General features: G+C 36.7%; 1 protein-coding gene across 1 annotated transcript in view; it reads left to right on the top strand.

The window, feature by feature from the left end:
• Nucleotides 1-24,054, top strand: part of AQR (aquarius intron-binding spliceosomal factor) — a 61,406-nt gene that overhangs the window by 12,794 nt on the left and 24,558 nt on the right. Inside the window, exons 11-23 of the mRNA XM_069784074.1 lie at nt 1,523-1,639; nt 2,599-2,712; nt 3,526-3,629; nt 4,437-4,539; nt 5,676-5,796; nt 8,784-8,925; nt 9,696-9,874; nt 11,693-11,860; nt 12,317-12,486; nt 18,235-18,476; nt 19,639-19,782; nt 20,332-20,401; nt 22,841-22,951. Coding sequence (XP_069640175.1) covers nt 1,523-1,639; nt 2,599-2,712; nt 3,526-3,629; nt 4,437-4,539; nt 5,676-5,796; nt 8,784-8,925; nt 9,696-9,874; nt 11,693-11,860; nt 12,317-12,486; nt 18,235-18,476; nt 19,639-19,782; nt 20,332-20,401; nt 22,841-22,951 — 1,785 coding nt within the window. The remainder of the gene's footprint in view (nt 1-1,522; nt 1,640-2,598; nt 2,713-3,525; nt 3,630-4,436; nt 4,540-5,675; nt 5,797-8,783; nt 8,926-9,695; nt 9,875-11,692; nt 11,861-12,316; nt 12,487-18,234; nt 18,477-19,638; nt 19,783-20,331; nt 20,402-22,840; nt 22,952-24,054) is intronic.

Below are 24,054 nucleotides of genomic sequence, written 5' to 3'. Positions count from 1 at the left end.
TCAGTAGTTCTGAAATGCAAACTATTTCTATTTGACTAGAATTCATTATTTAGAAGTAACAGTTCTGGTGATCTAGGTTTGTTACAGAATAATAGGAGGCCAAGTGAGAAAGTGGGACAATTTTAAGCTTCACAGTACCAAATTAAAAATTAAAAGATTAATTTACAATTTCTCACATGAGTAGCAATTTATTTAAAATAACTTTAGATTTAGAAGACATTCTGAAATGAGACAGGGTTTTCCGCAAAAGTAAGCGCGGGGAACTTTAAAATGGCTTGATCTTGAACTCATACAGGCTAACAGTCCTCTGCTGAATCACTTAAGTAGCCTGTACTTGTAGTTGCGATAGAGTGAATTCTTTAAATTGGAGCTTGTTGTCTTATGTGTATAAGGTACTCTCATAAGAGAAAATATGAAGTTAAACTTAAGTCTGGCTGTTAGCCAAAATGCTTGGAGGTGGTACATTTAATGTTGGTTCTTGCTAGGTATTACAGGAAGGTTAGAATTCAGGTGGTTTATGAAGCCTGTTTGAGTGACTGGAACAAGCAAATGAGAAATTAGCTGTAAATCCAAGTCCTTTTGCCTCAGTAGCATGTACTCTGTTAATGGGCTCTTTTACTTATGTCAAGGACTTTTTCAGAATATCACTGTTTCATATTACAGCATATAGACTGCCATCAAAACTTGGTGATTTGATAATTTGAAAGGAATGACTCCATGGAAAGTTCGTATTCTGAGTTTGGTTTTTGTAATTATTGTGCAGGGTGATTAACATTTTGTACTACAGATTCTTTTATTTTCTTCATCTTCGTTCTAAACACCATGTTGATGCTTTTTGGCTTTCTAAATTCAGTCTGTAGATTCCACTGAGAACAACTCATTTTTCTCTTGAATCGTTGAGGTGTACTACTATACGCTGTTGAACAGTTGCTACTTAGAGCACCTTAAGCTATTTACATTGAGAAGAAATGATCTCTGTTTTGTTTTCATTAAAAGCCTACAAAAGCTTTTTGTAGATTTGAAAAATTCTTAGATCTAATTTGAGTATCTTACAAAGATTAGAAGATACCATATTTAGAAGAAACACAGTTTGCAGTCTTGAGAAGGACAATCTTAAAATTAATGAAATTAGTATAGAAACCAAACATTGAAAACAATGTTGCAGCAGTTTGACATATCTTTTGTAGCACACAGTCATTATGTAGACACTTAGTAGTAGAATAATTGCTTTATTTAATTTACTTTTATTACTGGCAAAATGCAATCTCACTAACAGCAAGTTTTTGCTGTGCTCGCAGTCATATAAAAGGCTGTGTTCATAGCAGCCTACCTGCATAAAACCAGTGTCTTGGCATAGGTAAATGCTGCTTTAATATGAGAACCTCTGTTAGAGTATTAGATATGTAAATAACTGTCCAGCAATCTATCTTGATATGCCTTCTTGAAATGGAAAATTATGAGAAACCGGGATTTCTTACATTTTGAAGAATTGCTTTTATTAACGTGAGGTTGTTTACCACAGGCTTTGCTTCCCACACGGCGCTGGTTTAATACAGTGTTGGATGACTCCCATCTTGTTGTTCACTGTTACCTCTCCAGTCTTGCTAAAAGAGAGAAGGAGGGTCATCTCTTCTGCCAGGTGAGATACAAAGTTGTTGAAATAACTTTTTCATTCTGATGCAGCTCTGAATACTGCAATTGTTTTGTTTTATATTTGTTAAGACAGGTTTTTCTGATGCAAACTACGTTTATTTAAATCCTTCAGACAGTAGTTCTTTCTTACCTGTATTTATGTGTGTGACTGCTCTTACATTTCTGGCTCTGTTTGTGAACAGTTCTTAGAGGTACAACCTGGAAGACAGTGCAGCTTCTGGCATGCTTTACCCCACGTATAGCAAAAGTCGACACCAGTGCATTCTGCTGTGCTTCGTTTTGACCTCAGACTGTTTTACAGTGCAGTTGTTTTTCACTACTGTCCCTCAGTTTACTCAGTCATAGACAGTATATTGGTTTTTATGGCAGGACCTGAAGATCTGTCCCCTTACCTGCACCTCAGCTGCTTTTCCTGCTGCTTGCTGTCCCTCATCTCTGGCATTTGTTCAGTTTCTCTGAGGGTCAGTATTGATGGAACACAAAGCCAGCAGCACATCAGAATAATTTTCTTCTTCTGAGTTAAATAATATCATTGAAAGGTAGGATGAATTCCAGAGCTGGCATCAGAGAGGGCAGGGGGGAGCAAGACCTCTCCCTTTTGGTAGCAGCAAGCCCTAAATTGAGTTCAGTGTTGCAGTGAACCTCTGGCTAGATTACCTTAGTGCAGTTAGTTTCAGTTTCAAGTCCTAGTATGTAAAAGAAACGGCATTGGTTGTGGGCTGTGCTGTAATTTCTATGGGTTGTAGATGAGATACCTAAACAAAATTATTTTGTGCCCCAGCCAAGTATAAAATTTAGATACCACTCCTTAGTCCATTTCTTAAAGAACTTTGAGGAGCTCTTGTTTGTGCATGGTGCCCAGATTTGTCCTCTTAAACTGTGTTTTTGTTTGTGGTAGGGTGTCTCGTATTGTTAATCCACTAATTTATATGGATGATGTCTCAGCTTTTAGATATGCTTAAATTCTACACTGGCTTTGAAATCAATGATCAGACTGGAAATGCTTTGACGGAGAATGAGATGACAACAATTCACTATGACAGAATTACTTCTCTACAGGTAGGCAGATGGCAAAGTGCTTATGGGAGGGAAAGGATTTGGTTTTGTTGGTTTAGTCTAATTTGTATCTGCAATAGGCATTAAGTTATTTCCCAAAGCAAACCCCTTATTTCTCCTGTTGAGTTACAGGAATAGTTTTAACTTGACTTTCTACACCATATCGAAGGCACTTAACGCTTCGATGTTATGTATGTGACTATGACTAAATAATACACTCTAGCAAAACACCACCACTTTTGATTTGATATTGTTGAGATGAACTGCTCCCATTAAATCTATTCAGAAGGGAAAATTAAGTGCTGTAGGAGCTTAACTTATGATTATGCAGTAGGTGGCACCATTTCTTCAAGAGCAGCACACACATATGGTAGCAGTAGTGCATAAGAGACAAAATAAAAATTCACATCACTTGTAGTCATATAAAGATAGTTAAACTTTTCAGAATTTTTCCCATCAGTTTTAATAAAAAAATTCAGGGAAGCATAGTTAAATTAAACTTGTTCCTTGCTTTTTTTTAGTTGTCTGCAAGGCTACATGTCTTCCCCCTTATGTTTTATTTTAATGACAGAACAAATGCTGATAGGAGGGTGTATAAAAAAGATATTCTATCAGAAGCACAGGAGTAAGAAATAGGTGGTGCTAACTAAGAAAAACGGAGATTTCATCTTGGTTTTATTTCTGTCCTTGTAGAGTCCACAGGGTGCTACGTGTTATGCATCAAAGAAGCTATGCTTTTTTATAACTATTTAGATTGTTATTAATTTTTTTCATTGATATGCCTACATTCAGTTTTGGGGTATGGGTCTTTTGTAGAGAGCAGCATTTGCACATTTCCCGGAGTTATATGACTTTGCACTCTCAAATGTAGCTGCAGTAGATACTCGTGATTCACTGGTGAAGTTATTTGGACCCCTTAGGTAAGTTATCAAAATGCTATTTAACGTGAAATTGAAATGCTTTGTTCTCGGTATGTTTTAATGTAACAAATTTCTAGCCTTTTTTCTTTCTGACTTCTCATGTGACTTCTCAGGTCTTTTTGACTTGTCATGGTGCCTTTACACCTGCTGAAATAGGGAGACAGGAGAGTTGTGTCCACTAGTGGTGAAGTACTAGAACTCCAGTATAAGAAAAATATCTTTATTTCCTTTTTTTTTCTAATGAATGTGAGAAAGTACTGAAATTCTGGAAAATAGCTAGCTGCTGAAAGTAATTGCAGCAGTAATTACCTTAAACTTTAACTTTTTAAATTTAGCTTTTTTAACTCTTGTGTACAAAAACTACAACAGAAATCATAAAAGTATACCACTGTATTAACTCTACTGTATTGTAAATGCTGTGATTAAAAGGATAGAGTCTGTATTTTGACAAAGGCAGATGTGCTCTGTTGTTTGATTCGGTTTTCAGGTACATGTCTTGAAACCACAAAAAAAATTCACACCTTGCTCTGTTTATTGCAGATGAGTGGTTCAGCTTACACCTGTGGCTGAACACCCTTCACTCATGGAAGTGCTCTAGAGCACTTCATAACAACTGCAAACCCGAATATTTTAAATATCTCAAACTTCCCTTAAAATACTGATCTGTAATTGTTGGTCTCTGATGAAATTCATAGTTGGATTTTTTTTTTTTATTATTTTTGTAAAAGCTACAGTGAGTGGTAAGTGCTCTCTCCCGGTTCCAGTAAGTGACACAAGCTTCTTTCTGTTTTTCCTTCCACTGTGCAGCTCAAATGTTCTTCACCAGGTGGCGTCATACCTCTGCCTGCTGCCACCCCTTCCGGAAGGGGAAGACTCGAGCTACGAGAAGGAGTTTCTGCTGGAGTTGCTGGTAAAAACATAATTAACATTGCTTGTGGTTTTCCTTGTGCAAACTCAAGACATAGCTACATCTAGCAACTACACTGTAGTAAAGGACCTTTTGCGGAACCACCTGTGAACCACAGCAGTGTTATAGCAGTAAATGGCTACATCTAGCAACTACACTGTAGTAAAGGACCTTTTGCGGAACCACCTGTGAACCACAGCAGTGTTATAGCAGTAAATGGCATACTGAGATGGGGTTTAAAACAATATCAATTAAGTATTTGAAAATGTTTACTTATAAATGTAGTTTTCCTGAGAAACTAGTACGTGTGTGCTTGGTGTAATTGTAAAGGTCAATAAGCAGAGTCTCAGCAGCAGTTTTGAGTTCTTCTGGAAAAGTTGTTGCTCTTTATGTAGTAACCTGTTTGTCTCCTTTAAAAACAAAAAAATCTGCTAAAGTAGATCTAGATATTCAGTACCTGTTTGGTTCCTCAAGCCCATTTGAAATACCCTTTGATGCACGTAATGTTTTTTTGGGATATTCAGTATATAACAATATTACTGTAGGCTTCTAATCTGATATCAGTGTTAGAACGGCATAGCTGTTTTTTAAAATCTTTTTCATAGGCTTATTTTGTGGTTGTTCATGTCTTTAAAAATCATTCATGTAATTTCCTAAGGTTTAGGTGGTAGTAATATGATGCTTATGGATGCCGTGGAGAGAGATTTGTTTAGATGACATATGGTAGTATTGGATGGAATTTTTTTTTCTCTCAAAGAGGGAATTAAGACTAGCTGTTGCTGAATGAGCAGTGTTAGTTAGCTATTGACCATAAGTTTTATGCAAAGCAAAATAAATTTTATTTGAAGATGATTCTTTGCTAAGCCTTGACTGAAAATATTCAGTTGTGTTGTGCCATTTTTGATTTGCTGAGTAGCCAATGATTGTTTGACTCTAGTAATATGACCAATAGTTGGACTATGTGTTTGTTCACCTTTTGATGTCACTGCGTGCATTTAGTTAATTAAAACAAAACTTATTAAAAGAGAGAAAATGGCAAGGGACTACCAGCAGTCTTGTGAATTAATGTGTATGTTTCACAAATAGCTTTATTGTCCCTTTTTTGACTTATGGAAGTTTAAAATGCATCCTTTCTTTAGGTTTCCCGTCATGAGCGACGAATATCTCAAATTCAACAACTCAACCAGATGCCTCTTTATCCCACAGAGAAGATTATTTGGGATGAAAATATTGTACCAACTGAATATTATTCTGGAGAAGGTATGATTAGTAGTTTAGTAAATACTGAACACAACAGTGAATGCTGGAAAAAAAAAGCAGTTCTGATATCTATGTTCATTCTGTCCTTGGAATTTATATGCAGTACTTTGGCATCTTCCAGTATCTTAGAGTAAGGTCAGCTGTTTTTGAGTTGTGAATCAGGAACTCTGAGATAAAATTGTTAGCAAATTTATAGTGGATTTAAAGAAAAATCCAAAGGCCTGTGTTTACACAAAGACATTGATTTGCTTATAATCTGGGTAACAGATGTGCTTTACCACCAGCTGTGACACAGGTGTGACACTTACTGTAAGGTGAAACAGGTTGTAAACATACAGCAGAAAAGCTGTTGTCCGTGCTTTGCTCTTAAGTATGTTCAAGAAAGCCTTTTTAAAAAGAAAGAAATAAGGATGGTGATGGGAGGAAACTAGCACTTAATTATCTTACTCTTATTTCAAGGTAGAAGTGTACACAGTCGCTGAAAGGTAGTGTATGCACTCTAAATTCAGAATCTAGTGTTCTTGCTTGATGTGCTCATGATCAAGGAAGCAAACTGCAGGTATTGCTAACAAGGAATGATGTAACTTGAAGCTTTGCAATACTCAGCACATGTATTTTAGTCTAGCTACTTTAAAAAAAACTGTTTTAATGTGGATCATGACAATTTTCATTAAGAATGTGAAAGTTTTAATTTGGAACATGGAATTTCCAAATAACAACATATATCTTCAAAGACTAGTATAAAGTATGTTTCTGGTTTGAGCAGTGAGTATTCCATACCCTCCTCCATGTAGTTTTGATTCAGAGGGGCTTTTCTGTAGTTATAAGCCTCAAGTTCAGCTGCTTAGCCTAGATAGGTTTTTTTGGATAAATTCTCTGTGAACAAGTACTAATGAGAAGAAAGAGATTTTTTAAATTTGACTCCTTTAGATGGGTGGGGTTTTAGGCAACAAAGGATCTTTTTCCAAACAGATATGATACAAATGCCATCTAGAGATCTGCCCAAAAAGAGATAAAGTACTTATGTTTAGTATGATGCAAGTAGTTAAAAGCTGATTCAGATTCTTCTGAATAATAGGTCTCCTGATGGGATTTATCCTTTAAAAAAAACCCTAAAAACAAAACAACAAAAAACAGACACCCCCCCCAAAAAAAAACCCCTCACCCAAAACCCAAAAGAAAAAACAAAACCAGAACAAAAAAACCCACAAAAACCCACCAAAACAGGGTCCTTGCTGTAATTTCTAGGAAATCGATATATAAAATAAATTTAATTTTTTATTTCAGTGAACAACATACAGGTTGTTCTAATGGTCTAGAACATTCAGGTTCTTAAATACAAGTCAAGGTAGCTTTACTGTCATTCAGACCATATTGGAAGGCTGACTTTGCAGTACTTAACTTGTTCATGCACTGTGTGTTTATTTCGTGTTTTATTAGCCAAATATATTAATCACAGTATATGTATTATTGCTGGGGGTGGGGGGGAGAGAAAAAGCAGCTTATCACACCTGTGTCTGTGCTGTTTTGAGACTTTTTCATAATGCATTGAAGAAATTTTATTAATGGTGAAATGTAATTTTGGCAAGTAACAGCAGTTGCTAGTAGAAACACATTTCCTCCTTCTGGGGTGAATTCTTGCTATTATCATTGGTGTATTGACAGCACTGTTGTGAAGCATTTCTGTTGCTGTCAGACTGTTACAAGTATTTTTCTATTTTGCTTCTCTTAGTTTCAGTTTACTCTTTCTCTTTTTAATCTCCATGTATTCTCCAGCCCTGATTTCAAACAAGACAGTTTTGTTTTCGTGGTCTTGGGTTTTTTGTGTTCTTAAAGTAGCTAAATTCTTTTGGTCTAAAATTTAAATAAGAGTAATAATTTAGCCCAAAAAAGGTAGGAGTATTGTTTCTATTTTCTTTTTAAAAATGAGGGAAGAAGAATATATGTCTGATAAATGCTGTGCAGCCTTAAAGAGGTATTGCTTCAGGCCCTGCCCCTTATGCATATAACTACCTTTACAGGACAGGGTTTGTTACTTGGTCTTGGCAAATGTGTTAAGGTATTTTATCACCATGAGGCTTTCCAGAATAGAAATTGCTGTGCTCTACAGCCCTTCTTCACTGCCATTGTATCTCAGTGCATGTGAAAGCCAATATGTAGTATATATGCCAGTGAAAGGTTTCAAGGATAATACTGCAAGTTACAAAAGCCTGATGCTTTCACAGATCTTAAGCATAGGTGTCAAACTGGAACATTAGTCCAGTAATGTTAAATGACTACCATATAAGAATTTTTCTTACAGAAAATTTACCTCTAAGACTACCCTAAAGTTATGCAAGCTTTAGGACCTGTCTAGGAGTTTTAATATGCCTTGTTTAGTTAGATCTAATCTTCCCATGGTTTTCATTCTCATTTGGAAAAAAAAAAAAAAAAATCTATAATCAGAACAGAAACTTTCCTCAAAAGTTGTGTATTAAAATTTGATTTCTTGGCTTAAAACTTTTCTACATTAATGGTTTTCATGGCTTCTAATAAACGTAAAGGATTGGAATTAGGGAATTGTTGGATAATGCATGGGTTTTATTAGTTACTGAGCCTTTTTCATCATTACTTAATGCTGGTTTAATTGTTGCATTCCCAAAGTACCATTACTTTGCCCTACATTTGATTTTATAAAAATCAATTTTATTGTAGTCTGAATACAGGGAAGGATTCAGTTTTTAAATAGTTCACTGTATTACTGCCAGAAGGATGAAAATTCCTTTAATCTTATGCAGGTTCATTTAGAGAGAACCTGAAAAATGTGTGCTTTTTAGCGGTGTATATTTATAAAAGGAGTATTTCTTAGAATCTCCCAGGATAACAACTATGGCAGTTATAGAATAATGTGTTTATGTATATATGAATTTGTAGAACCAATATATTAATTCACTTTCGTTTTGTTTTATCCATCAAATACCTCTTTCCTTCCACCCTTACCCCCTTAGGCTGTCTTGCACTTCCCAAATTGAATCTGCAGTTTCTGACTCTTCATGACTACCTGCTGAGGAACTTCAATCTTTTCCGCTTAGAGTCTACCTACGAGATTAGACAAGACATTGAAGATAGTGTCAGTAGGATGAAACCATGGTAATATTTATTAACTGATGCAAACCAGTCAGTTCAATTTCAGTTGTAATCAAAGTGCATTCAAGAATGAATAACTGATATTGTGTGTAAACTAAATACATAGTAACAAATGCATTTTAAATTATTATCTAGATAGTATGTTTTATACTAACTTCTTCCATAAGGTGTTGCCATCCTGTGGGATGATTTTGTAAGGGTCTGTCGATACGCATCCCTGAAGATGTGTTAAGACAGTATGTTGGATGCTAACCACCAACCTTTGTTGTGTTAAGATGGGTGAGTTAGTTTTCCAAAAGTACTAAGCCTTGGCTGAGATTATAAAATCTGGAAACTTACCACCAATTCTTCTGGTTTATGTGAGGTGTTACTGAGTACTCTTAAATTTGCTACCTGCTGCCTTTTGATCCTCTTTAGATTTCAAGGGATCATTTGGTGTGATGTCTCTCATACTCAGTAGTTGCTTTTTTGTCATCTTCCCTTTTTCTTCTCTCTCTGTGAGGGGTTTGTCAGTTTTTGTTTTTTTAATGCCAGCATAAGTTGCCGTTGTTTCTTGAAATATAAGTCACTTCATGTTATGCTTCAGTTCTAAAATGCAGGACTATGTGAATGTTCTTCAGTAGCATGAAAAATTAAGACTTCTACTTTTGTCTTAGAGCTGACTGTGAAGTAAATTGTTTCACAGTTTAAAAAAAGAACTGAATCTGTTATCAGGTAATGACTAACAAAACTTTGGTGTTTGTTTTTTTTGTTGGTGGTGGTGGCTTTTTTAGGTTATCGGAATATGGAGGTGTGGTCTTTGGTGGATGGGCTAGGATGGCACAACCCATTGTCTCTTTCACAGTGGTGGAGGTGGCAAAACCCAATATTGGTGAAAACTGGCCCATGCGAGTACGAGCAGATGTTACAATTAATTTGAATGTCCGAGATAACATCAAAGATGAATGGGAAGGTACTTACGTTCTTTGAAATAAGGGGCTCAAAATAGGTGCTCATCAAAATACACTTTGATGTAATCTTTTTTTGTAAGAAAGTTTGTTTGTTTTTAATGTGTTACAGATTTGCCAATCTTAATACACTCTTTAAAAGTCAGTTACTCAAACTCCCAAGTCCAAGAAGTTTATACTTTCCTACAGTGAAGATTGAAGTTATTAAAGTATTTATACTTCCATTGGGAACAGAATGTTTACTATTTCAGGCTGATGTAACTCAGTTTGCTAACTGTAAAATTTTGCCCTTTACAGGGAATGTAGAAAAGTAACTTAGCATTTTAAATTAATATGCATGCTAATAATGTCATATTGGAAAATTAGCGGGGAATGGGCTATCTGTCTCATATACAAATGGAGAGGACAGATTTGATTTAATTCAAACAAGTTCATTTTAGTAGTTTTCAGTATATTTGAATGTTGTTAGGAAGTGCTGACTGTACCGAATACTGTTTCTTATAAGTATCTACAGGCGACACTTCTTTTGCTTGGGGAGTTGAACTTTAGTTGACCGTGTTGGCAAGTGGCACAGAAGCATGTACTTGTACTTGGATTATCAGTAAATGTCACTCCCTTCTCTTTTGTTAGAGAAACCTGTTAAATGTGCTGGAGCTGCATAGTGTGATTACAGGTCACGTAGCACAAATGCTAAAGCTGGGGAGTCTGATAAATAAACAGATACAAGTTTGAGAATGTAGATTTCTATTAAAGTAGTAAAGCTAGGAGGATGGCAGCAGACTTTGCTATACTGCAGGTAGCTATATAGTGGTGCATCTAGCTTTTGAACACCCTCTGTGATTTCAAAAGCAGTAATGCTTTAACTTAATCGAAACTGAGGTGAAGAATTCATGAATCATTGTTTAACATACAAAGTCTTGATGAAACCGCTTTAGGTTGGATAATATCTGGTGCATGATGAAAAATCACTTGTCTTGTGTGAAAAATACAGCATGTGTTTACTAAATTTTGAAGGTGTCTTACATCTGTGAGAATCTGTAGGTGTACTGGAGAAAAGGATTAGTGTTCAAAATTACATTAGTGAATTGGAAAAATTGCATTTTAAAAGTAGGATGTAGTTCAACAAGGGTGAATATTAAGATGCTAAGCTTAAGCAAGAGCAAGTCACTGCACGAATGCATGTTGGGGGAATAACTTGTTAGGCAGTAGCTCTGCAGAATGAAAAGAGTTTGGGGTCACCATCGCTCAAAAGCAAATGTGACTCCATAGCAACACATTACTGCTGAGGGGAAAATTAAAATGCTCAATCAAGTCATATCAGGAAAACAAGTAACTTGTTTAAGTGACCTTTTACCCTGATGTTGTGCTCAGTTCTAGGCACTGCACTTAAAATTGTTGTAAAAAAAAAAAGTGAAGGTTAGTCCAGAAGAAAGCAATGAGAATAAGAGATTAATGACACACTACTTTTGAGATAGGACTGAAAAATATATAGGTTGTGTAACCGAAGTAAGATTATTGGGAGAAGAATAATCTTGAAATAAAATTTTAAGTTTGTTTTCTTAAAAAAAAGCAGACAATTTCTCCTTGTCATATCTGAAGTCCTAACAGATATTAGTATGCAGGAATAGTTGAAAAGATTACAACATCCTATGGTTCTGTATCCTCTAAGTTATAGGCATGTTTTGAAACGGAACACATTATTCCCTAAATGGATGGGGTTTTATTTACAAGAAATTTTTGTGTATTCTATTGTATATATATTAAGGAATGGATAAGGAAAATGGCATTCAATCAAATCACTGAATGTTCCTTTTTGGAATCAGGTCTGCGTAAACATGATGTCTGCTTTTTGATTACGGTACGTCCCACGCAACCTTATGGCACCAAGTTTGACCGACGACGACCTTTTGTTGAGCAAACTGGCCTGGTATATGTCAGAGGCTGTGAAATCCAGGGCATGTTGGATGAGAAAGGACGTGTTATTGAAGAAGGTATGATATACCAAAACTTGTTTGAAAGTTTGGGGTTTTTTTCTCTTTTTGTTGTTGTTGTTCTTAACAGCCTAATCATTGACTTGCTTCTCTTTTAAGCAATGCTCATTGAATTCATTACCTACTTGAAAAAAGTACAAACTGAACAAACCAGTTCCATAAGCAGCCTGAGAAAGGTTAACTAGTTTCCTCTGGTAAAATCTGATGTAATTAGATTAATTAAATAAATCCAGGATACTTTGGTTTTAGGAATAAAATAGCTTATATTCAAGAACTCCTATTAGAAATGGGATGAAAACATGAAATAAGAATGTTTGTAACACCATGCAGAAATTACTTTCATCATATGAATTTTTCTAAATTTCATTTCAGGAACAATTACGGATCACTTATTTGAATGATAGTCTGCTTTTAGCACTCCTTCAAATTCTAATCTTACTGTTTCATTATGGGCAGGACCTGAACCCAAACCAAGGCTTAAAGGGGATTGCCGAACATACAGAGTATTTCTGGACCCAAACCAGTATCAACAAGACATGACCAATACAATCCAAAATGGAGCAGAAGATGTTTATGAGACATTTAATATAATAATGAGAAGAAAACCAAAAGAAAACAATTTCAAGGTAAAGTACTTGCTCATTGACTCTTAGGATAAGAGTTCGTTGGAATATGCCAGCAGTACTGAGACAGGGTCATTTTAGATGCATGTAGTTAGGCTTCTTAGGTCATGTTGGATCACTTCAGGAAGTTAGAGCATTTCAGCTGGTGATAACTTCCCCCTGCAGGTAAGTGTTGAAGTAACTGGAAATCAGAACACTCCTACTTCACTTGAGTATATAATAAAACAATAGTTTATAATTTCAGTCTTTTAACAGGTAGCCTACTGATTAGCTGTATTTGCCCTTTTTGAGGATTGAGGGAGTATGTGGAATGTTTGTGTTACCTGATGTAATAGTGGACTGTAGGAAAAGGAGGAGTAACTAGTCAAAAGGTGAAAACCAGAGAAACCTGTTAGCTTTTGGGAGCATCACTGTATCAGTTTCTTACTGGGCTTTAGAGGATGTCAGATGAGATTTTTTTAGCACTGATACATTTGATAGTCCTTACAGATATTGTATGCTAACTGGAGCTTTGTAGATTGAATGGTGCTTTTTTTTCCTGCCCTAACACTTTTCACACAGCTGCAGTGCATGATTCTTTAGCGTTTTACTTCCTTGGGTATTCATTGTCAGGAGAGCCTTCAAGTAATTTGGTCAGAGTTCAAAATAAACCTGTTGCTAATGCTTTATGATACTGTATATTGCCTATAAGTAATATCAAAATTATGCACACAACATTAATTCAGTTTTGCAAATAAATTCAACAAATGCTGTTTTTCAGGAAGCTTATCAATACCTTAGCTTTCCTTACCCTCTGTTAAAGCAAGAAGAGGAAAGTTTTCCAGGAAAGTTGAAATGTGTGTATGCGTTTCTAGAATTGTGAATTGACATAAACTTAACTTTGGCCAAGTGGTCTGTGTTGCCCTTAGTAAACTTTTTTGATCAGGTGGCATAATTACAGAATCATAGAATCATTTAGGTTGCAAGGCAACTCTGGAGATCTAGTCCAAGCCCCCTGCTCAAGCAGAGTCACCTGCGGCAGGCTGTCCAGGACCATGTCTAGTTGGGTTTTTAATATCTCCAAGAATTAAGAATCCAAAACTTCTCTGGGCAGCCTCTTCTGGTGCTGAATTGTCCTCACAGTAAAAAAAGTGTTTTCTTGTGTTCAGATGGAATTTAATGTCTGTTAATTTGTGCCCATTGTCTCCTGTCCTGTCGCTGGACACTACTGGGAAGAGTCTGGCTCCTTCATCTTCATTTCCTCCTATCAGGTATTTATCACATTGATACGATACCCCGAGCCGTCTCTTTTCCAGGCTGAACAGTCTCAGCTCTCTTGACCTCTTCTTATGTGAAAGATGCTCCAGTCCCCTAATCATCATTGTGGCCCTTGCACTGGACTCGCTCCAATAACTCCATGTCTTTTTTTTTTTTTATTGAGGACCCTAGAACTGCACACAGTGCTCCAGATTCAGGGTTAGTATGCAATTCAGAGGAACCTGGAGAAGCTTGAGAAGTGGGCCCATGTGAACCTCATGAGGTTCAACAAGGCTAAGTGCAAGGTCCTGCACTTGGGACAGGGCAACTCCCAGTATCAATACAGGCTAGGGGTGAAGGGATTTGAGAGCAGCCCTGCAGAGAAGTACTTTGGGGTACTGGTGGATGAAAAGCTGGACATGAGCCACCAACGTGTGCTTGCAGCCCAGAAAGCCAGCCGTATCCTGGGCTGCATCAAAAGAAGCATGGCCAGCAGGTTGAGGGAGGTGATTCTGCCCCTCTGCTCCGCTCTGGTGAGACCCCACCTGCAGTACTGTGTTCAGCTCTGGAGTCCTCAGTACAAGAAAGACATGGACCTGTCGGAGCGGGTCCACAGGAGGGCCACAAAAATGATCAGAGGGCTGGAACACCACTCCTATGATGAAAGGCTGAGAGTTAATGTTGCTTAGCCTGGAGAAGAGAAGGGTCTGGGGAGACCTTATTGTGGCCTTTCACTACTTAAGGGGGGCTTACAAGAAAGATGGGGACAGACTTTTTAGCAGGGCTTGTTGTGGTAGACAAGAGATAATAGTTTTAAACTGAAAGAGGGTAGATTCGGGCTAGATAGAAGGAAGAAATTTTTTACGATGAACATTGAAACACTGGAACAGGTTGCCTGGAGAGGTGGTAGATACTGTGTCTGTGGAAACATTCAAAGTCAGGTTGGATGGGGCTCTGAGCAACCTGATCTAGTTGAAGATGTCCCTGCTCAATGCAGGGGGGTTGGACTAGATGACCTTTAAAGCTCACTTCCAACCCAAACCATTCTATGATGCTATGATTCAGCCTCAACAGTGCCGAGCAGAGAGGAAGGAGCACCTCCCTTGACCTGCTGGCAACTTCCTAAAGCAGCACAAGATACTGTTGGCCTTTTTTGCTGTGAGGGTACATAATTTTGTATACCTGAAAATATTTCTTGTATGCGTGCTTAGTTTCTTTGCTGTTAGATCATTTAGACCTTTGAATCCTTAATGTTGCTTGAGTTTTCCATTATGAAAATGCAACATGAACAAAAAACTGCTTTTCTTTTGGTGCCTTAAAATCATGCATTGCATAACTGAAGTGATTTTCATTTTAAAGGATTCTGCAGCAAGTTCTGTGCAGATGGATAAAGAGGGAGGCAGGAAGGCTTGTGACTTTTTCTTTCCTGAATTTGGAAAGACGCGTCTAGTGTAAAACAATAGCTTGCAGTCTGCACAGAGCATTCTGGTGCCATCCAGCTGTGGATTGGTACAGTGGAAGGACTTCACAGAGTCCTTTATAACTTTACATTAACAATCAGTTCTGGGTTGGTTTTTTTAATGTTATGCATCTGCGGCAGGTTCATTTTACATTATAAGCACAAGTGCTCTCAGCCAAAGCCTGTTGGTGTGCCAGCACTATAGACGTGTTTTTTATTCACGTATGTATGCTCTTTTGTGTAGTCAGAAGGAAAGTGCTGCAGTGAATACTTAAGCTTGCTCAGCATTACTGTTAGATATGAGTGTAGCTTTCAAATTTGTACTGTGTGCTTGCAGCTAATTTACAGGCAAATAGCAATGCAGACCATTCTATGCTGGTTTTTACTTAAGAATCATGTATTCATTTGTCAAGACAAACTAAGATATTTCCAGATCTATTGCATCGCTACCAGTTTGGGTGCAAGTGTTCCATGTCATTTGCATACCCTTCTAACTGCAGCTGGATAAAAGAAAACAAGGTATCACTGTGATTAGTGTTGATAGTGTATTGAGCAGATAGAAGGCAGCTTGAAGTTTTAAGCTGAGCTTGTAGGAGAGAAGACAACAGAACTCTTGTGCAGTCTTAGTAAATTAAGCAGATGAGACTGCAGGGGAAGTGCAAATACAATGTGTTTGCTGGAGGTGACACCACTATGTCACTACAGTTGGTCAGCAGTGTTAGTTCTTATAAGAACTAATCTTACTATTTTTACATGTATATGTGTTACTTTTGAAAAGCTGAAGTGAAGTTTTTGTGGTGTAAAAACAGCACATTAGCTGTTAGGGACATATTTCTTAAACTTTCCTCTGAAAAACTGATCATTTAGATTTAGAAATGCTACCTGAAGAAGCCACATTTTTCAATTTATTTGTGCTTTTCTTAGCACAAATTTATTACGCTATGCTTAATGTACATTTAAGCTGGAAACGCTTGTTTTATATTTGCAACAAAAATATAAATATTCTTAGTTAATATGGGACTCGTCCATCAGTATATCTTGGGCCTTTGAAGTAATTGGAGAACCTTCAGGCTTCAGAAATTAAGTGCAGGACCTCTCTGGTCCTGCAGGTCACATACTAAAATGTTTGTAAGACCAAGAGCAAGAAGAAATAAACTACGTGCCTTGGAGAGCCAAAGGGAGAGGAGGTTTCTGCAGTGGCTTGTAGGCATCAGGTAAGATACTTTGAGCCATCCCCTTTATTATAAAATGGGGCTGAGCTTCAGAGTATACTTTGTGTCACAGTGATACTTTATGCCAGCTGTATTATCCCACACAGGTTCAATTCTTCTAACAGCTGGCAATTTGACTATTCAGAGGTTCCTGTACAAGGACAGATCTGCTATGATATGTTTCCTTGGTACGAGAATTAAATTTGAAATGGCAGGAGCCATTCTACTGTTGGACAATCAAGCACCCTTTTTAAATAAGGGAAGGACGGAGCATATAACTTTACATTAATCATAAATTTTATAGTGCTAAGTTGCCTTTGAGTTAATAACTTTATAGAGCTATCACAGAATCCACAGCGTGGCTGAGATTGGAGGGAACAGAATTACAGATTTACAGAATGGTTGAGGTTGGAGGGACCTCTAGAGATGATCTAGTCCAAGCCCTGCTGAAACCAGAGTCAGCTAGAACAAGTTGGTCAAGATCTTGTGACTTTGAACAGTTGGAATTGGATATCTCTAGTGATGGAGACTGTATAACCTGTTCCAGTGTTTAGTTACCCATACAGGAAAAACTTTTTCATGTATTTAAGTGGAATTTCCTGTATCTCAATTTGTGTCCATTGCCTCCTGTCCTTTCACAGGGCACTACTGAGAGGAGCCTGGGTCCATTGTCATTAATTCCTCCCATTTTTTTTATTTTTTTATACAGACTGATAAAATTCTTCACCACCCCTTGAGTCTTCTCTTCTTGAGGCTAAACAATCCCAGCTCTCTCAGCGTCTCATATAGCAGATTCTCCCATCCCTTAATCATCTTAGTGGCCCTTTGCTGGACTCATTCCAGTATGTCTGTCTTCTGTCCTGAGGAGCCCAGCATTGGACACTGCACTCCAGATATGGTCTCACCCATGCTGAGTAGAGGGGAAGAATCAGAACCTTTATAGAGGTTGACTGCTTAAGCAGGAATGATGATCACATTACTTTGATTCCTTGAATGATACAACACAAGCAAGAAAAGCACAGAGAATCCTACCCTTTGGAGCTGGATACGTAAATTTAGACTATCAGAATAAAATTCCATACTTTGTTTTGGCTGACTATTCTTTACAAGATTGGCATTTGGAAGATGTGTATTATATCCTGGTCTGGACTGCTGATGCCCTATCTTTGACATCCATTTGTGTCCATGTTTGTTAGTGTAGTAAGTTGGAGGATCTGGAAATCAGTGCAGATTTCAGATCCTGTGTTTCTTCTGCTGAAGAGCAGAGGGTCCTAATACCAAGTTTCAAGTACGGTGGTTGTTGGAAGACTTGCCACTGAAGTAGCCCTTTAACAGGAAGGCTAAAGTTCAGCTACCTCCTAGTTAAAATGCACACACCCTGTGCAAGCCCAGGGTCTGAGGCACTGTGTTTTCATGGGAGGGAGAAAGGAGAGAAGATACTGTCATAATCGCAGATGAGTAGAGAGATTAGTTTGGGAATGAAGAGCAAGCTTTTGAAGGGAAACTTAAGCTGGCTGCAGGGATGAAATTTATAGGGTTAAAAGAGAAATGTTAAGCTGAATGAAGGTCTTTTATGCCCCCGCCCCCCCCCCCCCCCCGAGTGTTCTGGAATGAAAACTTTACTGATGATTATGGTCCTCTTTAAGAACTATATAGTTTGACACTAGTGTTTTGTTGCATATATACACTATATATATTGACTCCATCTAACCAAACACCTGTCAATTAAAGACTGTTGTATGCTAGCATCTTAGAATAGACTTGATTAGTCTTCAGTATCTCATGTTTTCTTGGTAAAAAGTCAATCTCTCCAATCATATTTTTTTCTATTTTTCTGATTTGCAGGCTGTTCTGGAGACTATTAGGAATTTGATGAACACAGATTGTGTTGTTCCTGACTGGCTACATGACATCATTCTTGGATATGGAGATCCAAGCAGTGCACACTATTCAAAAATGCCAAATCAGATTGCAACTCTGGATTTTAATGACACTTTCCTGTCCATTGATCACTTAAAAGCTAGCTTTCCTGGATACAACATTAAAGTGACTGTTGACAATCCTGTTCTGCAAATACCCCCCTTCAGGTGATCTCAAAATTTCAAATACTGCTGGCTTGATATTCTTGCTGAAGTGTGTTGTCAAGTGGAGTTGAGTTCAGTTGTTGAAGGGATGTTCTCTTTCTTTTAAGAAAAGGACTTCAGCAACTGAGTTTAACAGTGCATAGCATTGGAGAATAGTTTCTTCAGCTGGACTGAAGAAACTATATCTCTTTTCCCTTACAAGTTAATGAGGATTGAAATATGTTTCCTTTTGAAGGAATAGTTTTGACTGGGGCGAAAAGATGGCTTCCTTCCCCTTCCCGCACAAGTCAGCTCTTACCATGGCCAAATTGAATCTTGAAAAGCAGGGAGGTAATCTTCCATGCTTTTTTTGAAACACTGGATGTAGAATATGTGTGGAGAAGACACTAACACTATAAGATGATATAAAAATAGTCTGAAGGTATCAAGACAAGATACCACACACAATTTCCCTCAATGACCTAGTGTTCATTTTCAGTTCATAGATTAAAATACAGATATTCCTATTTATGAAGAGCTATTGCTCTTCCTACTTCTGCATTTGTCCTGTAGAGAGACTAAGAAATTATTGCTGTTAAAGATGTCTGCATTGTTGTCTCAAGATAATTGGATAGCCATTGGAATTCCTTCACTGTGATTTGTTTCTGAATTAGAGAAGCTTGCTAACATGCTACAGAGGGCTACAAAAAAAATTGAAATGGGAAGATAAAAGGCTTCATGTGCTAGAGCAGTTTAGAACATTAACATATCTTCTGTGTTTAAAAAAAAGTGTGCATCAGTTCTAGAACAAACTGAAGTTATTACTGCTGAATATACAGTGCTGGTGGCTTTATACTATAACTTTACTCCTGTCCCTTCCATTTTCATTTCTGAACTCTTTGCCTCCAGTGTTTTTCCAGCTGGTTCTCAGCACTGCTCCTAGATTTTCAAAAAGAGCACTTTTGATATACTTTTTGTCAAATATGCTTTCTTAAAATCAGCTTCATCAGTTTATTTGTCATTCTTTTCCTTATCCTCATTAATACTCGTTGTTTGCAACTCTTGTTTCCCTATTGTGTGAAAGTTTGTCTTAATGGGGACAAAAAAATCTTTTTGTATAAACTTGTAAGACAGTCTGGTATCATAGTGAACGTGTTGAAGTGTAGTCTTAAATTATGTGTTACAGGATAACTTTCCCAATAAAGGGAGGCAAAGGAAAGAAAAGAAAAGAGGATGGGAATGAAGAAAAACCTGAAGAAGCTAAAACACTGATTGTAGAGCCTCATGTCATTCCAAACAGGGGACCATATCCATATAATCAACCAAAACGGTAATAAATGGATGAGAACTTGTTTACAAATGGTGATACATGTATAGTAGTTAATTTTCAGAAATACTTAAAAAATAATGTTGTTGATTGTAAACAGAATATCATTTTGATTTCATTACCAAAAGAAGACTTGAATATGAGGCTGTTTTGGTTTATATTTAAATCAAACTATTCTATTATTCCCTCTCTGTTAAAAAATTTCCTTGAAGAACAATGAGAAATACTGTCTCTTAGTATTGTGTCAAGACTTTGAATATTAGGAGAATCATACCTAAATAATTTGACAGCATTCTGAGCAAATAATAACTAAAGACAGTCTTTTCAATGGGATGATTTTGTTGATTTACTGTCTTGCTTAGAAATTGCAAGATTGCCATGTCTATAAAGGTAGTTTTAATATTGGTTTAATTTATATAAGAGTTTGCAAGCATGTAGTTCTGGAGAAACTTGTAGCCAATGAATTTAAATCAAACTTGTTAAAACAATTTCTTTTATCAAAACTGTTGGCAAAATCTATCAATTCTCTGTTCCTGTTTTGCGTTGTTACAGCAATACAATTCAATTTACCCATACTCAGATTGAAGCTATACGTGCAGGAATGCAGCCTGGGTTGACTATGGTAAGAATATTTTTAAGGATTTTATACTCTAATTTATTTGCTTCTGGCTTTAGGTACATTCAGTGAAATACCAGTAATGCCTATTTCTGTAGCCTTCCTGAGGTTACTTCTATTAATAGTTTAAAAATATGGAAAATTAACATACAAAGGTTCAACATCCTCCCATCTTCACAAAATCATACAGAAACACATTTGATCTCTGTATAACAGTATTCTGTGTTTCATGGCTGAAGACTTTCCACAACAACTGAATTTACTTTTTCAGTGGTTGGATTGCTAGTTTTAGACTGTAAAGCTCTTGCCACGTCTGCTGTTTTTAGCTGTTTTAAATTACTTGCATCATTTTTGTTCGATCTAACTCCGTTAAAGGAAATGAAAGTCACTGAATTGTCTTCAGGGAGCTTTTTTCTGCTGTCTTGTGAAATGTAATGTGCAATCCTTTATATCCTATTGAATTCTAGAACTAAGAAGTTGCAAACCAAACCAAAGCTGTAGATTTGTTATGAAAATAATTTCTGATCAGTGAGTTTCTGCAAAGGTCATTAAGGTTTACCACTCTCAGTTAGACTTTGACTACAAGTACCTGTCTCCCAATGAAGTACAGTCTATCCTGGTAGTGACTCAGTGGAATATCTGAATGACTTTTCTCTGATACTCCTAATTTCTTCTTGCTCTATATAGGCAGTAATGCTAATTTTTAGGTTTTTGTATTGGTATTCATTAGTACCATACTCTTCCTCCTCCCCTTCCTCCTTATGTTTTACCACTCCCTATACACTCTGTAGCTAGCACACAAAAGATAAAAGGCAAAGGAAAAAATAAACTTCATTAGAATTGTATGCCTTTTGTCCCTGCCTGCCTAAGTGTGCTGAAATTAGTAGCGTTGTAAATGTTGCCTGAGTTCTTGGCAGTGTTTTTGAGTGTAGTATGTTTTCTAGTAGAACGCAGCAGAACTTTCTGGCTGTTATAGAGTATCAATGTTAAGGTCTATTTAGAAATGAAAGCTCTTTTTTTGAATGCTGTGAAAATGCCACGGTGATAGATGCTTTAAATATGGTTATTAAAGAATGTTGGAAGGGGTTTTTTGGAATGATTTGAACTGCTGGGTTTTACATAATTAGAGTGTTTGTCTAAGATACCCACACTGGTGTATAGGAGTGTTGTTTTATATCAGTAGCATTGTCAATAAGAAAGAAGATTGGGAAATTAAAATCTTTATCACCATTTTGTAGTGTATAATTAAGACACAAAGTACTAGAGAGGGGGTCTCTAAGTTACCTAGTTTTTATTTTGTCTTTTTTTTTTAATAGTATTGCATACTGTTCATTAGTATCATGTGTATCTCGTATAATGCATTATAAACTACCATCTACCTCACTTTTGGAGGGCTTTAAAGAAGAAAAGTAACTTCCTGTGCCTGGTACTCCAGCTTTCATAAATATTTGAGATGATGTTCGTTTATATAATTTGAACTTTTCTACTAAAACTGAATTTGTTTATGTTTTAAGAGGTTAGAATGAGAGTCTGTTAGGTCAAAAACCAGTGATGAAGTCAGCTTTTTGTTTTTGAGGATGTATTTCTGATTTTTTTTTTTCTTATTGCATCACCCACTTTTTTTCAGGGAAAGAAGGCAGACTGATAAAACAGTTACATAATACAGGCCTATGTTTTATTTTCTGTCATTATGTCATGTATTTCTGTCTAATATTTTTGAGAATTACAATCTTACTTGCTTTTGAATCCAGTGATCAATGAGATTCATTAAATAAAGCAAGCGTGATTTCATAGCAATTCGTAATTTTGTCTTGGTACATATGAAACCTGCTATTCTGTGCTGCTTAATGCTGAGCAAATTACTTTGAGATGCTTTATAATACTTGGATACTTTTAAAATGTCTCAGGTGTCAATTTTGGAATGTTATTGGTATAATTAAGCCTATAAACCCATTAGTTGTCAGTATTATTTCTATATCATCAGTTGTAGATTTTCTGAGTAAATAAAAAGATTGGACTCTTTTTTTTCTGTTCTTTACATCTGCCTTGACTTACTTTTTTTGCAATCGTGTGTTTTGATGCTCTTTTCACTATTTCCCCTATGTTTAGGCTGTCCTGAGGTTAAAAAGCCTTTTTTTTCTGAGGAGGTCTGTTTTCATGGCTTGTGAAACAAAATAGTACTTCATATGCTGGATTACCATATTCCTCTTAGGCAGGAATCTGCATTAGCATTGGGCTAAGTCTTTCATGGTATATGTATGTGTTCTTGAAATTCACAGAAGCCAGCAAGAAATTGTACATGAAACAGATTTTTTTTGTTGTTGTTAATATATGATGTCAGTGTCTTGAGATTGTTCTGGTTTTTTCCCAGCTGGCTATATTTCTGTATTGTGCAATATTCTGATAAATTGTGTGTTGATATTTTGACAACAATTTGTTTTTTAGGTAGTGGGTCCACCTGGTACTGGAAAAACTGATGTAGCAGTCCAGATAATATCCAATCTTTATCATAATTTCCCAGAACAACGAACTCTTATAGTTACCCACTCTAATCAGGTAAAGTGTCAGTCATGTACGAAATTTTCCTGTAATTAAAACCAAGAACAACAGCAGATATTGAGATCAGTAGTTTGGCAATTGCAACTGTCTCTTAACAATGAAAACTTGAGTTGGCTTGTGTGCAATTTTGCCAGTTTCATAATGTTTGTAGTTCTGAGCAATTTATGAGAAGTTTTCAATATATTTAACTGGTTGGGGATAGAAATTAGGAAGTATTTTGAAAAAGTATCTGCATAGTTCTTACAGTTGCACATTCACTGCATGCAAGCCAGATTTTTGCTAACTAGCTTTCTCAGACTCTGTGCTTCATGCTTTTAAGGGAAGGCCTCTTCAGCTGAATGCTTGCTTCCCATTCATAAGAAATGGAGTCTGCCTCTTAATTCTCAAGCATATATAAAATAAGAATAATAATGGTAAAAGTGTGAAAGATTCTTACTCTAAATCTGCATCTGGTTTGGAAGGATTTGTTTGGAAACCAGGGTCATCTATTTCCTGGTCTCCCTAATTAGCCTAGCCTAGCTCAGTTATGAGCTATTTTAACTGAACATACAGCTTTGAAAACTTTTCATCTTTTTCCGTCAAAGCAAGATCAGGCACTTAGGCTGTTGATCAAAGAATGGTGGATGGGGCTTCATTTTGGTGAGGAGTTACAACCTGAAATATTATAGGCTAGTGTACAGTGGGTTGCGGGAGAGTAACAGGTAGTGAAATTGAGAGAAAGGGTTGAGAGCATGTCCGTTGAGGAGAAAAGGAAGGAAATAATTCAAGGCAGGTAGGAGACTCTTCTTGCCAGACAAGACTTATGTGAGAACATGAACTTCAATTGCAGTTCAGGAAATAAATTATATCTCAGCAGGTTTTGTTCCCTATGCGTTGATGCTGTACTTATTACATTTTTTGCATGACTTCCAGCAGACTTGAAGTTCAGGTGGAGCTTGCTCATGTTTATTCTTAGTTTCATTATTTGATGATCCAGTGTTTACAAACTTAATCCTTTGAAAAACACTGAATTGGACAGTTGATATTAAGCTGTTAGGGAATTGAAGAGTTTAAGGCAGGAGACATAGCACACCTTGAAGTTTAGTTCAGCAAAACTTACT

This window comes from Haliaeetus albicilla, chromosome 5 (genome assembly GCF_947461875.1).
Source record: "Haliaeetus albicilla chromosome 5, bHalAlb1.1, whole genome shotgun sequence".
NCBI classification, from domain to species: domain Eukaryota; kingdom Metazoa; phylum Chordata; class Aves; order Accipitriformes; family Accipitridae; genus Haliaeetus; species Haliaeetus albicilla.
The sequence above is the reverse complement of the archived record's forward strand: the minus strand, read 5'-3'. Positions and strand labels throughout refer to the sequence as shown.